The sequence below is a fragment of the Ursus americanus genome, chromosome 35 (genome assembly GCF_024610735.1).
Source record: "Ursus americanus isolate L20-20 chromosome 35, mUrsAme1.1.p, whole genome shotgun sequence".
Taxonomy (NCBI): Eukaryota; Metazoa; Chordata; class Mammalia; order Carnivora; family Ursidae; genus Ursus; species Ursus americanus.
Genome location: NC_142161.1, coordinates 4,300,613 through 4,315,385, shown reverse-complemented (window position 1 = coordinate 4,315,385; position 14,773 = coordinate 4,300,613). Strand labels below are relative to the sequence as shown.

The window sequence follows — 14,773 nt, the reverse complement described above, 5'->3', positions numbered from 1 at the left end:
GGCCTCCCTGCATACAGGGCTTTTGCTTCCGTTTTCCACGCTGTAGAGAGAAAGAGAGAAAGTTACATGATGCCCTGACTGTGTGTGTCCAGGAAAGGCTCTGAGATCATTGAAGGCCTGAGTTTTTATTATCCAACCAAGGGGAGGTATTCATTTCCACTTGAATAGAGGCACGAAGCTCTTTTTGAGACCCTTGCTGGCTCTTTTGCATAAAACAAAGAGGTTATACATCAGCATGGGGTAACTGGCTTTTCTCAGGAGCGATCTAACAATGCCTAGAGACAAAGGTTTAATTATAAGCTACCACAGCTAAAAGACTCGTAACCCACACACAATATCTTATCAAAATTTCACCATTCCTTTCGAAAGAGAATTAAACTGGTTTGTGGATCTAATGAAGAGCCTACTTTGTCCTTCCCATTTCCTCACTGTTCCCAAAGCATTTCAAGCTTATTTCAGTCTCTGGCCTTTGCCAAAGCCGTTCCCACAGCCCGGGGTGCCTTCGCCTCATTTCTTTAGCTTATCTGTTACTTATTCTTCCTTCATTTCAGGCACTTCCTCCCGTAAGAAGGGTTTTTGTCTGCTTTTTTCTTTTTCTTTTTCTTTCTTTCTTTCTTTCTTTCTTTCTTTCTTTCTTTCTTTCTTTCTTTCTTTCTTTCTTTCTTTCTTTCTTTCTTTCTTTCTTTCTTTCTTTCCTTCTTTTTTTTACTTCAGCCCATCCTGAGCTCTACCGTCTATGAAGATTTGTTTCCAGTACACGAGTTTAACTCATTCTTCTTCAGTTGTGTCTATCAGTGATCTTGCTTGCTCTGCAGAAATAAGCTCCTCAGAGAGTAAAAACCACATTTTACTCCTATTTTTATTCCAGCCCCTAACACAGATCCTGGGAACATATAATTTTGTGGAAGCAATGCGTGAATGAATGTTAGGCATATGGCGGGTACTGAGGAAGGGACTGTTGAGGGTCATGGGGCCATTGATGAAAATGCCGTATAACCTCGTCGTGGTTGGAAATACTGTGTCACCTCGTCCCCAGTATCACCATTATAATGCTGGTCAGTACTGTTCGCAGAGGTCAGCCGGAAACGACACCCCACCCCCACGTCTTCCTCCAGCATTGATTACTTTCCTCTTTCCTCTCGCCGTCGGCGATTTTCGGTGAGCTGGACAGCAAAGAAGTAAATGACCTAGAAGGAAGAGGATGCGGAGGATTAGAAGGGAAAGATTTTAAACTAGTTTATAATCGTGTTATGAATTGTATTCTGCTCCACAGGAGGGGAATTATATTTCATCACGGTTGCATGAAACATATGGACAAATGCTAACTGAGCCTGCAAGGCTTTGTTTACTGCAGTTGGTAAAAACCACCCAGCACGGGGCCTATTTTTAAGGACGGCAGGAATTTTTCCTAAAAAGTTTGTTTATTTTTTCTAGTAATTTCTCCACCCAACATGGAGCTGGAACTCACGACCCTGGAGATCAGGAGTTGCACACTCTTCCAACTGAGCCAGCCAGGTACCCTTAGATCAAATCATTTTTCTAAGAGAGATTCCCCAGTTGATTTCAGGTGCCTCGTCTGGCCCAAGTCAGGCTCTCGGTGTTAGTTGTAGAGATTACTTAAAAAAAAAAAGACAAAAAGAGGGGCACCTGGGTGGCTCAGTGGGTTAAATGTCTGCTTTTGTCTCAGGTCCTGATCTCAGGGTCCTGGGATCAGCCCTGCATCAGGCCCCCTGCTCAGCGGGGAGCCTGCTTCTGTCTCTCCCTCTGCCCCTCCCCGTTTGTGTGCTTTCTCTATCTCTGTCAAAGAAATAAATAAAATCTTTAAAAAATAAAAAAATCTTTAAAGAAAAAAAAAAAAGAAATCATATGATCTTGGAATCACCAAAGGACAGACATTAAGGATTGAGGTGAGGCCTTTGGGTTTTATTGTGAGATTAAAGGGAAACTACTAATGAGTTTTAGACGGGGAAGTGACCTGCCCCAATCTATATGAAAATTAGCCATTTACAGGTTGGACACTGGGTGGAGCAAGATGTCAATACCCTGATGTTCCTGCCACAGGAAAAGTGGAGTCAGGATGAGCTCAGGTCAGGTTCAGAGGCAGCCCAGTGGGAGACGCTCAGCCCGTGGCCAGCAAGCTTCAGGGTCAGTTCTGTGGGTAAATCTGAAGCCCTAGTCAGCTGGAGGCTGACTAAGTCCTGAGAATTAGCATATAATTCTATATGCTATAGAATTATAGCATAATATAAATTTGGACAAATGTTTACGGACAGAGTTGGTTTCCTTAGGCCTCCTTTGGAGCCTGGGACCCACCCTCTGTCCACCGACCCTAATAATTAAATGACCTGTGCAACAGAGAGAGAGAGAGAGAATCAGCTTCCAAAGAACGAGAGTGCTTTGCCCCGGCTGTTTTTTTTTTTTTTTTTAAAGATTTTTTATTTTTATTTATTTGACAGAGATAGAGACAGCCAGCGAGAGAGGGAACACAAGCAGGGGGAGTGGGAGAGGAAGAAGCAGGCTCATAGTAGAGGAGCCTGACGTGGGGCTCGATCCCCTAACGCCGGGATCACGCCCTGAGCCGAAGGCAGACGCCTAACCGCTGTGCCACCCAGGTGCCCCGTGCTCCGGCTGTTTTTAAAGCAAAGCCTGGATAACATCTTTCAACATCTCTCATTGGCATATTCTGTGATGAGGGCCATTTTTTTAGGGGTGTTAGAGCCCATCTTGGGTATTTGGGTTTCCAAAAAGGAAAAACCACAAACCTGTGAACTCCAGGAATTCTTCAGTTCGTGACGAGGGAGGGAGACAGTTTTGCGTCGGGGGCATAGAGGTTTATCTCCACCACATACGCCAGGAGGCCCTTCCAGCCTGAACGCCACGGCAGATAAAAGAGCTGTCTCTGGAGAGAGATTGGGATTTTGCACAGCAAATATTATCACCAAAATTTCAGAGGCCCCGCTCGAGACAGTGGGAACCCTCGCAGTATTTTCACGCCCATAGGTGGGTTCTTTTCTGGCATCTGAATGAGATCCACCAAGGGTTCCATAGGCTGGAGGGAATTCTTGCTGGTGGCAAAGGCCGGGAGCCGGGATAAGGCTGATTCAGGCTTGGTCCTGGGCAAAGCTGCAAAGTTGGCCAAAGTATCTTCCTCTCTTCCTTCATCTCCTGGGTCTGTACCCCTCTGGTGATCCCTGTCTGGCCACAGGCTTCTGTGCTGCCGCAAAGTGAGTGGCACTATACACGGGAGAGGGCACCAGGCCGGCGATCAGAAGGTCTGGATTCAAGTCCTGACTCTGCCACTTACCAAGGGCTGTGTCACCTTAGGCAAGTCCCTTAACCTCTCAGATTCTTAGCTTTCCCTACTGAAAGTTGAAGACAACACCTCTAACAGGTGTTATGAGGCTCAAGTGACAGAGTGTGTGTATAAGTGACTTTTTAATATTATGAGCTTTCTACTTATTATAAAGACTTGTCTTCTTGAGAAATGACCTATAGACCACTCAAAATGTAATACCTGCATTTTCCTCCTATCCATCAACCTCTTATTCCTTTACTGGAATAGTCCTCAGCCAGCTTTTGGCAGGATTATACGTGATTACGTTAATTCTCCACAGGGTGGGTGCCTTTATTAATTTTGGCTTAAGAAGCTTTTCATGGGGATTTTCATTTTATTTAAAAAATTATTTTATTAAAGAAATAAAAAGTATTTTATTACAGTATTTTATTAAACATTACAACACATAAAACTGTATAATCTATGTGTAAGACAAAAGAACGATAAAATGAACACATACATACCTTCCACCTAGACTAAGAAACAAAACATTATTAATGCTGTTGATGGCCCATGGGTGCCTTCCCCGACTCCATTTTCCTCCCTGACCTGAGTTCACAGCAGCCCTGAATTTGGAGTTTACCTTCCCCTAACACTCCTTTATAGTTTTACTGTGTGTACATATTCCTAGTTAGTGGTTTTTTTTTTTTTATCTTTGCACATTTTGAACTTTATAAAAATGGTATTGAATTGGGGCGGCTGGGTGGCGCAGTTTTTAAGCGTCTGCCTTCAGCTCAGAGCGTGATCCCGGTGTTCTGGGATCGAGCCCCACATCAGGCTTCATCGCTAGGAGCCTGCTTCTTCCTCTCCCACTCCCTCTGCTTGTGTTCCCTCTCTCGCTGGCTGTCTCTGTCTGTCAAATAAATAAATAAAATCTTTTAAAAAGATGGTATTGAATTGAGGATATTCTTTTTGGGACTGCAATATTATGTTCCCGACAGTCATCCATAAAACACGTGGCTATAGTTAATTGCATTTCACCGTTGTATAGTATTCCACTGTGTGAAAAACTTTTTTATGGGGCTCCTGGGTGGTGCAGTCGGTTGAGCATCCGACTCTAGGTTTTGGCTCGGGTCGTGATCTCAGGGTCATGGGATCCAGCCGGTGTCAGGCTCCCTGCTTAGCACGGAGTCTGCTTGAGTTTCTCCCTTTGCCACTCCCCTCCCCTTCACTCTCTCTCAAATAAATAAATCTTAAAAAAGAAAAAAAAAATAACCCAAGCTACTTTGTCCATTACCTATTGGATAGACATTTAGGTTGTTTTCAAGTCCCCCCCATCCCCCGCAACCCAGTTTCTCGCAATGCTGCCATGAATGTTCTTGGGCATGTCGCCTGGGCACGCGTGCAAGAGTTTCTGCTTAGGCATGGTTTCACTAGGTTGTAGTTTCTGCAGACTTTCAACTTCATTAGATAATATAACGTTACACCTGTTTGTTTTTTCACCAGCAATTTATGAAGGCTCAGCATCTTTGCCAATACTTAGTTATATGAGACTTTCATATTTTTGCCCAGCAGGTGGCTATGTAGTGGCATTTCCTTATGCTGTTAGTGTACATTTCCTTGATTACTAATAAGATTGAGGGGCCCCTGGGTGGCTGAGCTGATTAAGCATCTGCTTTCAGCTCAGGTCATGATCCCAGGGTCTTGGGATCGAGTCCTGTGTCAGGATTCCCGCTCAGCAGGGAGTCTGCTTCTCCCTTTCCCTTTCCCTCTGCCTCTCCCCCTGCTCATGCTTGCTCTCTCTCTCAAATAAATAAAATATTAAAAACCATAAAAAGGGGCGCCTGGGTGGCTCAGTCGTTAAGCGTCTGCCTTCGGCTCAGGGCGTGATCCCAGAGTCCTGGGATCGAGCCCCACATCAGGCTTCTCCGCTGGGAGCCTGCTTCTTCCTCTCCCACTCCCCCTGCTTGTGTTCCCTCTCTCGCTGGCTGTCTCTCTCTCTGTCAGATAAATAAATAAAATCTTTAAAAAAAAAAAAAACAAAACCATAAAAAATACTAATAAGATTGAGCGTATTTTCACACATTTATTGGCCATCCATGGTTTTTTTTTTTTGAGCATTTAAGACATTACATTGGTTCTCTCTTAAAAACCTGTACGTTTGTATTTTATGAATATTTAGTCCCTTAAATCGGATTCAGACTGTTTTTTTCACTTTGTAGCTTGTTAGTTCACTTTCTGTCTTTAGATGAAAGGAAGTCTTAATTTTTTTTTTTTTGTTCCTCTTGAACAAAATGAATTGAGATACACAAAGACTTAACAAAAAAGTTACATGAAAGGCTTAAGTATCATTGAAACAGCAGGCAATGCCATCTGCTGATACCGTGCGGTGGAAGTTAGGCACTTCCACTACTGTGTCGCTGCTCCTTCCTCCCCATCCTGGTTTTGGTTTCCCTTTCCAAGGTTTCAGTTTCCTGGAGTCAACCTGCCCGGAAGCAGGTGACCCTCCTCTGCCCTATGATCTGGTCAGTTGCCACCTAATGCTAGGTCACAATGCCTACGTCATTCGCCTCACTTCATCTCATTGTGTAGGGTGAGTACAGTACAAAAAGATATTTTGAGAGAGAGAGACCACATTCACATAACTTTGATTACATATATTGTTACAATTGTTCTATTTTATTTTTAGTTATTATCATTCATCTCTTATTATGCCTAATTTATAAAATAAACTTTACCATAAGTTTATACATATAGGAAAATCATAGTATATATAAGCTGGTATTATCTACAATTCAGGCATCCACTGGGGGTCTGGGGATGTATCCCCCACAGATAAGGGGTGCTGACCGTATCTTTCATTCTAAGTAAACCCGATATGGAATTTCTAACCCAATGGGCTGCTGCCAATAGAGGGAAACCGTGGCCCCAGATTTAGTGTGACATGTCTGAGGGGTCTTTGGGTCAGCGCTTCCACATTTTAGTGGGTCACGTCTCCTGGCAAAGTGAGACAGGCCACACTAAGCTACAGGGCACTCTCCACAGCAAGCACCACGAGAAGATGGGGAGCTAAGCCTGAAGAGAAACCATCTAAGTGGCCCCTGTGTGGTAAAGTGCAGGGGAAGTCAGTGACCACAGCCCCAGGCTGTGGGGGTTCGGAGAATGGCTAGGATTACCTGCTGGGGGTGTCAGAAGTTTAGAAGGAAATCTAAGCAAAGGCACGGGTGAGGGGATTTCAGGAAGGGTGTGCTCCAGGGATGTGAAGGTAGCACTATTCCGGTGGTCTGGCAAATGGATGGGAATACCAGGATGTCACTAAAGACACAAGTCCCATTGGGCTTCTCAGTCATGAAGTAGCATGGCCAACTGGTTTTTCAGACTGACTCAGTTGACCATGGAGAAGACATTGTATTGGGGATGCCCCCAGGTATACTCCACTCTGGCCTACCTACCACTCTGGCTAACACTGCCACAGGTGCCCACAGTTCCCTAAAGCACAAAGAACTATCTTTTAGAAACTATTATTTACCCATCTCACCTGTGGAGGAGATGAGGTCATAGAGATGAAGGCTGACCATTGGCTTAACAGCAGAGGCTGTGGAAGGCCATCCCTTAGCCACTTTCACCCTTGGGCACCATGGAGTTAACCTGTGGGCTGAGTGTAGGAAAGATACGTTGGAAGATTGGGCCAGGACTAGGGCAGATGCAGTGCCGCTGTTGGGGGAAGGGGCCAGAAGCCACTGGAACCCCTTTGTCTGCTTACCTTCATGACCAAGGGCTTTGTTCTTGATTAGAAATTTTAATTTTAGTGTTGAATTTATCATGGTTTTCTTTATGATTTGTGTTTGTCTTAAGCAATTGTTCCTGACCTCTAAGCAGGAGTATATTCTTCCACGTAATCTTTTAAAACTTTTCTAGTTTTTCTCTTTTACACTTAATTCATTAATTTTCCCAGAATGGATTTTTTTTGGTGCGATGTGAGAGAGGGATCCAATTTTGTTTTTTCTCCTAGAGAGAAGAAATTGTCGCAGTGTTCTTCTCCATGCCCTTCTGCAGTTCCAGCTGTATCCCCAATTAAGTTCCTAGAAACGCTTCTGAGTGTATCTGGATTTTATTTTGTTCTATTGGGCTATTTGTCTCTCCCCGCACCGATACTTCGCTCACTTAGTTATGTTGGCATTAATATACATATTTTCTGGCAGGTCACATCCATTAGTTTGTTCTTTAGGGCTGTCCTTGGTTCGTTGCTCTTTCATGTAAATTTACAGTAAGCTCGACAAGCTTCTTGAAAATTCTCTCTTGGAGTTTTGACTGGCAATGCGCTAAATCTACAGCTAACCTTTTAAAACGTGCTGGGGGTGTTGCTTGTTTTCCTTCTCTGGACTAGCTGGGTGAGAATAGAATAATGTTTCCGTTATCCATGGCTGCCTAACAGCCACCCCACATGGAGCGGCTTAAAGCAACAATCCTTTATTTTGTTCATGGATCTGTAATTTGGGCAGGGCTTGGTGGGCCAGCTTGTCTCTCTTGCACGTGGGGACTGCTGGGGCAGCTCAAAGGCTGGGGCAGGGCAAGGTGGAGCTGGAATCATCTCCAGGCTTGTTTACTTCCATGTCTGGCAGTTGAGGATGGTGTTGGCTGGGACCTCAGCTGAGGCTGTTGGCCACGGTCCCTTCGTGTACCCTGTCCATGTGGCTGCTTGGCTTCCTCTCAGAAAGGTGGCCGGGTTCCAGGAGCAAGCATTCCCAACGGGCAGCGTGGAAGCCGCCTGTCTCTTGAGGTCTGGGCCTGGAACTGACACAGCAAGTCCGGATTCAAGGGGAGGGGACGCAGAGCCCACTTCTTGGTGGGAGGAGCGTCATAGAATTCTGTGACAATTTTTAAAAATTGCTAAAATAATTTCAGTTTTTGAATGCTTGTTAAAACTTGCCTTTAATGCTGTCTGGGGTTGATCTTTTTTTTGTGGGAAGTTTGACCACAGATTCAATTTCTTTGTTTTAGGACCAACCGGATTTCCTATTTCTGAAGCCATTTTGCAGAGTTATATTTTTCTATGGATATGTCGTTTTAAATCCAGTTTTTCCAATTTATGCACAGGATTCTTTGGCTATAATATTCTTTTAGTATGTCGTAGGACTCATTTTGTTTGTTTCATTATCCATTTTTAAAAATCTTTTTGGTCAGCAGTTTTCAATTTTGTCTTTACAAAGAACTGAACTTTGTTGCTTTTTTCTATTTTATCTCTTTTCTATTTCATGACTTTATTCTTTTTCTAATATTTACTTTTTTCTCTTCAGTGTGTATTTTTTTCTGATCCCTGTTTTCTCATTTCTTCAGCGGGATGCTTAGCTCATGAATTTCCTTCTTTTTTCTTTTCTAAAGTAAACATATGAATTCACAAATGTCCCTTTTTAAAAGAATTTATCCATGTATGGGGCGCCCGGGTGGCTCAGTCAGTTAAGCATCTGCTTTCTGCATAGGTCATGATCTCAGGGTCCTGGGATCGAGTCCTGCACTGGGCTCCCTGCTCAATGGGGACTCTGCTTCTCCTTCTCCCTTTGTCCCCCAGCTCATGCTCTCTTTCTCTCTCTCTCTCTCTTACTCTTTCTCTGTCTCAAATAAATAAATAAGATCTTAAAAAAAAGAATTTATTTCTTTATTTGTGAGAGCGAGAGAGAGAGAGCATGAGCAAGGAGGAGAGGGAGAAGCAGGTCAATCCCAGGTCCCCGAGATCATGACCTGAGCCAAAGGCAGACCCTTAACCGACTAAGCCACCCCCACAGATGTCCTTCTAAATAACACTGTAGCTGACAAGGTTTTATGTAGGCAGAGTTGTCATTATTGTTCAGTTTAATGTGTTTCTAATTCCCAATATAGTACTTCTTTGACCCATGAAGTGATTGGAAATATTTTTTAAAATTTCTAAACTTATGGCACATTTTAGTTATGTCTTTGTTATTGATTTCTTACTTAATTTTATAGTGGTCAGAACACAGTCTATATAATGACAATTCTATTTGTTAGAGAAATTCACGCATCATGGCCTCGTATGCGGTGAATTTTTGTACATGTTTCACCTGTCCTTTAAAAGATTGTGTATTTTCCAGTTGTTGGGTGTGATATTCTTTATGTGTTCATTAGATTAGGCTTGATTTTTTTTTTTTTAAGATTTTATTTATTCATTTGACAGAGATAGAGACTGCCAGCGAGAGAGGGAACACAAGCAGGGGGAGTGGGAGAGGAAGAAGCAGGCTCATAGCGGAGGAGCCTGACGTGGGGCTCGATCCCAGAACACTGAGATCACGCCCTGAGCTGAAGGCAGACACTTAACCGCTGTGCCACCCAGGCGCCCCTAGGCTTGATTTTTTTAAGCCGCTCTGTCGAGGTACGACTGACATACAAAAAGCGGTGCCTTTTTACTCTATACAACTCGGTGATTTTGGAGAGATAAGCATACATCTGTGAAACCGTCACCAGTCTGCCACAAACTCATCTGTCACTTCCCAAACAGGCTGGAGAGCTGTGTTATTTTTTTTTTATCTGCCTCAGCTATTAGTGACTAAAATAATTATGTTACATATTCCACGGTGATGATGGTTTTGTCACCACTTCCTTTTGGTTCTGTCAGTTCTAGCTTTTTATCTTTTGTGGCTCTCATTCGGTGAACTGAGCTTTATGTCATTAAGTAATGATCTTCGTTTTTTGTAATACTAGTTTTGCCCTTAAAGTCTATTTTGCCTCATATTAATAAAAGCATGCTGACTTTCTTTTGGTTAATATTTTTCTGGTCTTTATGGTCTGGGTGTTTGCGGACCCCCCCCCCCTTCCTGGACACTTCCTATGTTGAAATCCTAACTCACAAAGTGACAGTATTAAGAGGTGGGGCCTTTGGGAAGTGACTGAGTCCTGAGAGTGGAGCCCTCATGAATGGGATTAGAGGCCTTATAAAAGAGACCCTCGGGGATCCCTTGCCCCTTCCACCATGGGAGGTCACGGTGAAAAGATGGCCATTTGTCAACTGGGAAGCAGGCTCTCACCAGACGCTAAATCCGCTAAGCCTTGATCTTGAACTTCCAGCCTCCGTTACTGTAAGAAACACATTTCTGTTGTTTGCAAGCCACTCGAAGGTGTTTTGTCTATGGTATTTTTACCATAGCACCCCAAGTGAATGGGCGTATCTTTATTTCACCTTCCACCAGTTTTTCTGGGTTCTAATGTCTTAGTTTTACCTCCTATAAATAGCTTATAGCTCAGTTTTAAGTTAAAAATTCGATCTGAGGGGCGCCTGGGTGGCACAGCAGTTAAGCATCTGCCTTCGGCTCAGGGCGTGATCCCGGCGTTCTGGGATCGAGCCCCACATCAGGCTCCTCTGCTATGAGCCTGCTTCTTCCTCTCCCACTCCCCCTGCCTGTGTTCCCTCTCTCGCTGGCTGTCTCTATCTCTGTCGAATAAATAAATAAAATCTTTAAAAAAAATTCGATCTGAAAAATTTTAGTTTAATCCATTTACATTTATTTTGTCTACTAATATATTTGAATTTATTCCAAACTTCTTATTTTGTGGTTTGTATTTTTTCTATTTTTCTGTTTCTTTCTTTTTGTCTTCTCTTTTCTATTTTTTTTTTTAAGGATTTTTTTTCTTTTTGTAAAGATTTATTTATTTATTTTAGAGAGAGGGGGAGAGGCAGAGGGAGAGAGAAACTTAAGCAGACTCCACGCTGAGCTTGGAGCCCAGTCTACAACATGCCTTGTAGCTACTTGCTTTGCAGCTAGTAGACTTCTGTAGTACTTTGTGTATGTTGGTTCCTACCAGTTGGTTTGTACCAAGAATCAGTTGTTTGTTTCCAAACCTTGATTTGATAATTAAACTTGTTATTACGATCACATATTTCAACTAAATAAAGATAAACCAATGAAATATGAGTATAAAAGCAAAACTAAGTTGATTCCTTTCAACAGATTCCATAATGCCAGATAATGAAAAAACGTGGTTGATAGAGATGTGGGCAAGAACTGTTAAGATTGGCAAACAAACAAAAGACAAAAATTCTAGAATTCTGTTCTCAGGTAGTTTCCCAAGCATCTTTGAAATTTTTGTATTACTGAAACAAATCCTGAAAATTCGAGAGGATGCATAATGAATGCAGTTTAAACAAGAAAGACTACAACAATCATTACATTCATTCTCATAGAAAAGGATATTTATAAATTAGTGAACACATATTTGCTTATAGGCTTAATTTCAAATATGTACTTAAGGTGTGTATCACTTTTAAATTGTTCTGCTTTAACTCCCCCTCCCCCCCAAATAACCAACCAAGTCCTAGTCCTAATCTGTCTGAAAGGGAAGTTTCTACCTGGTTAGCCAACAGCCTTGGCATCATTTATTGATTTGAACTTCTTTTCTTTACTGAGTAGAAAGTCTACTTAATCGTCTCTCAGATCCTTATGTGTATTGCATTATCTTTCCAGATTATATATCCAGTTTCATTGATCTATTTGTTAGTTCTTGATTTAGTGCTTAAAACCTGATACTTTTTTTTTAAGATTTTATTTATTTATTTGACAGAGATAGAGACAGCCAGCGAGAGAGGAAACACAGCAGGGGGAGTGGGAGAGGAAGAAGCAGGCTCCTAGCGGAGGAGCCCGATGTGGGGCTCGATCCCAGAACGCCAGGATCACGCCCTGAGCCGAAGGCAGACGCTTAACTGCTGTGCCACCCAGGCGCCCTGATACTTTTTTTTATTTAAAAGATTTTATTTATTTATTTGGGGGGGCAGAGAGAGAGAGAGCACCAGCTGGGGGAAAGGGGAGAGGGAGAGGGAGAAGCAGGCTCCCTGCTGAGCAGGGAGCCTGATGCAGGGCCCGATCTCAGGACCCTGGGATCATGACCTGAGCCCAAGGCAGATGCTCAACAAACTGAGCCACCAGGCGCCCCTGAATACCTGATACTTTCATTAGCTTGTTGTGCCTTGGATAGTTCATCTCATTAATTTTTCCGTATATGTCTTATTTCGGAAGTTTATCATCCATATACTCTTGTTGAGGATCTTTTTATCAATTATGAAAGGTTCCAGTGAAGAAGGTATTCTGTTTGTCATTATAACTTTTTAAACAACATTTATTTATTTATTTATTTATTTATTTATTTATTTGAGAGGGTGCACAAGCAGGGGGAGGGGCAGAGGGGGCAGGGGAGAATCTCAAGGAGACTCCACACTCAGCGCAGAGCCTAACACGGGACTTGATCTCATGACTCCGAGATCATGACCAGAGTTGAAATTGAGTCAGCTTCTCAACCGACTGAGCCATCCAGGCACCCCTGTTTATCATTATAACTTAAAAATAAGGCAAGGCTGAGAAACTCAAATACAGCATGGGGTCAGAAGCATGAACGCATACCAACATAGTAGTGGTATACTGAGTTTTCTGTACCCTCTGAGAAGATCGCATGAGCCAATAATACATGTAAGAAACCACTGTAAATTAGAGCACATGGTAAAAACTGCCAAGAAGGAGACAGTTCATGGAAATCAGGACAGGACTGCATTGACAGAGGTTCAAGCAAGGAACCAACTTTACCCTCTCAGGCCCAGCTCATCGTTATGAGAGGAGCTTGCTCATTTGCTCTCTAAACACCTGCTTCACCTGTTTGTTCCTCAGGGTGTAGATGAAGGGATTGAGCGTTGGGGTGACCACGGTGTTGAGCAAGGCCACCACCTTGTTTTTGTCCTCTCCCTCATTACCCTTCCCTGACCGGACGTACATGAAGATGCAGCTGCCATAGAAGAGAGACACAACAACGATGTGGGAGGAGCAGGTGGAGAAGGCTTTCTGCCTCTCCTTGGCTGAGGGGATGTGCAGGATGGTGTGGAGGATGTGGCCGTAGCAGGTGGCCGTCACGGACAGCGTGCCCAGTAAACTGAAGTTGGCCACAATAAAGCCCAGGAGCTCTATCACACTCGTGTCTGCACATATGAGCTCCAGGAGTGGGAAGTTGTCACAGAAGAAATGATTAATGACATTGGGGCCACAAAATGGCTGCCGAAAAGTGATGAAACTTGGAAAGATGATGAGAAGGAATCCTGCCACCCATGAACAAAGAACTAGCTGGACACAGACCCTTTTGCTCATGATGGTGGCATAACGCAAGGGGTTACATATGGCCACATACCTGTCAAAGGACATCACCGCCAGGAGGAAGAATTCTGTGGTGCCCAGGAAGAAATAGAGGAAAAATTGGAGAAAGCAACCAGTTAGGGAAATGGTCTTGTCTCCGGTCAGGATGTTGGTCAGCATCTTGGGGAAGATGACCGAGGTGAACCAGATCTCCAGGACAGCAAAGTTGCGGAGGAAGTAGTACATGGGGGTGTGGAGGCACCTGTCCATGAGGGTGACGCCCACAATGAGGAGATTCCCCAGCAGAGTGAGGAGGTAGGTCAGGAGCAGCCCCAGGAAGATGAGCATCTGCAGCTCACAGGCATCTGAGAGCCCCAGCAGGACAAACTCAGTGACAACGGTGTGGTTCCCCATGGCTCCTCTGACGTCTCCTGGGGGTGGCCAAGCAGAGGGGTGCAGCATCAGGAGCTGTGATGTTCTGGGGACCTGAGGACACTTGGAACTGAAAGGAAAAAGCATTCAGAGCTGAAGGAGTCCTTTGTTTCTTTGACCAATCAGGCCCTTTTCTGCCTCCTCAGGCTGGTTGTCCAGATTCCTCACTGAGTTAGCATCAAGTCACTCATACTTTGACCCAATTATATCAGTTTTCTGGAATTCCTTGGGGGAAACTTTTGCCCTTACCAAATCTTTTTCATTTCTCTTGTTTCTATTAGGAAACTCTGTATTAAACTCCTTTCATTGTTTCCTTTTAGATTAGATGATGTCTTCTCTCATATTCACCCAAGTGTTACGGGGAGTGTCTCAAGTATATTAAAATACCCCCTTCTGCAGTCCCGTGTCAATGCATCACTTACCTTTATAGAAAGCATTGATGGAATAACTACTCCAGAGCTCGTTACAGAAGGCATTGAAGTTCAAGGCGGTGGTTGCCCCTGAGCGCCATCATTCACCAGCTTGTCTGGGACTGGCTGTCTGCCTCACCAAAACCATTTCCTTGGTGGGAACAACAACAGCACATTTGTAAAAAGTTCTTCTGGAGCTTAAATGAATGATGCATACCCAACACTTAGCACAAGGCTGGTCACAGCGCAAGTGGTCATGTAACGTTAGCTATTTTGTGACTGAAACTCTAGTAGGACAGTAATAAGAGGCAATTAGAATAAAATTGGAGAAGAGATACTGGGATTTGGGGCCATATGTATGTAAACAAAAATTCAAAATATGAAGACATTATCAGCTAAATATGGAAAGTTTACGAAACACAAGAATTGGAATAAAAAGAACAACATGTAGCCCCATAGAGTCACTTTTATGCACTTTTTGATTTGTTTCTAGTGTGTTTTTTCCATTCTGATCTGGTGTTTATTGCTTTACCTACAAT

At 43.4% G+C, this 14,773-nt stretch overlaps 1 protein-coding gene across 1 annotated transcript; it reads right to left on the bottom strand.

The window, feature by feature from the left end:
• Positions 1-12,876: 12,876 nt before the first annotated feature.
• Positions 12,877-13,806, bottom strand: LOC123795679 (olfactory receptor 6E1). The gene has a single exon (XM_045802573.2). The coding sequence runs from the start codon at positions 13,804-13,806 to the stop codon at positions 12,877-12,879; it is 930 nt and encodes a 309-aa protein (XP_045658529.2).
• Positions 13,807-14,773: the final 967 nt, after the last annotated feature.

Excerpts from the sequence above, each read along its gene's own strand:
- LOC123795679 (XM_045802573.2), bottom strand. The coding sequence starts at position 13,806 with ATGGGGAACCACACCGTTGTCACTGAGTTTGTCCTGCTGGGGCTCTCA.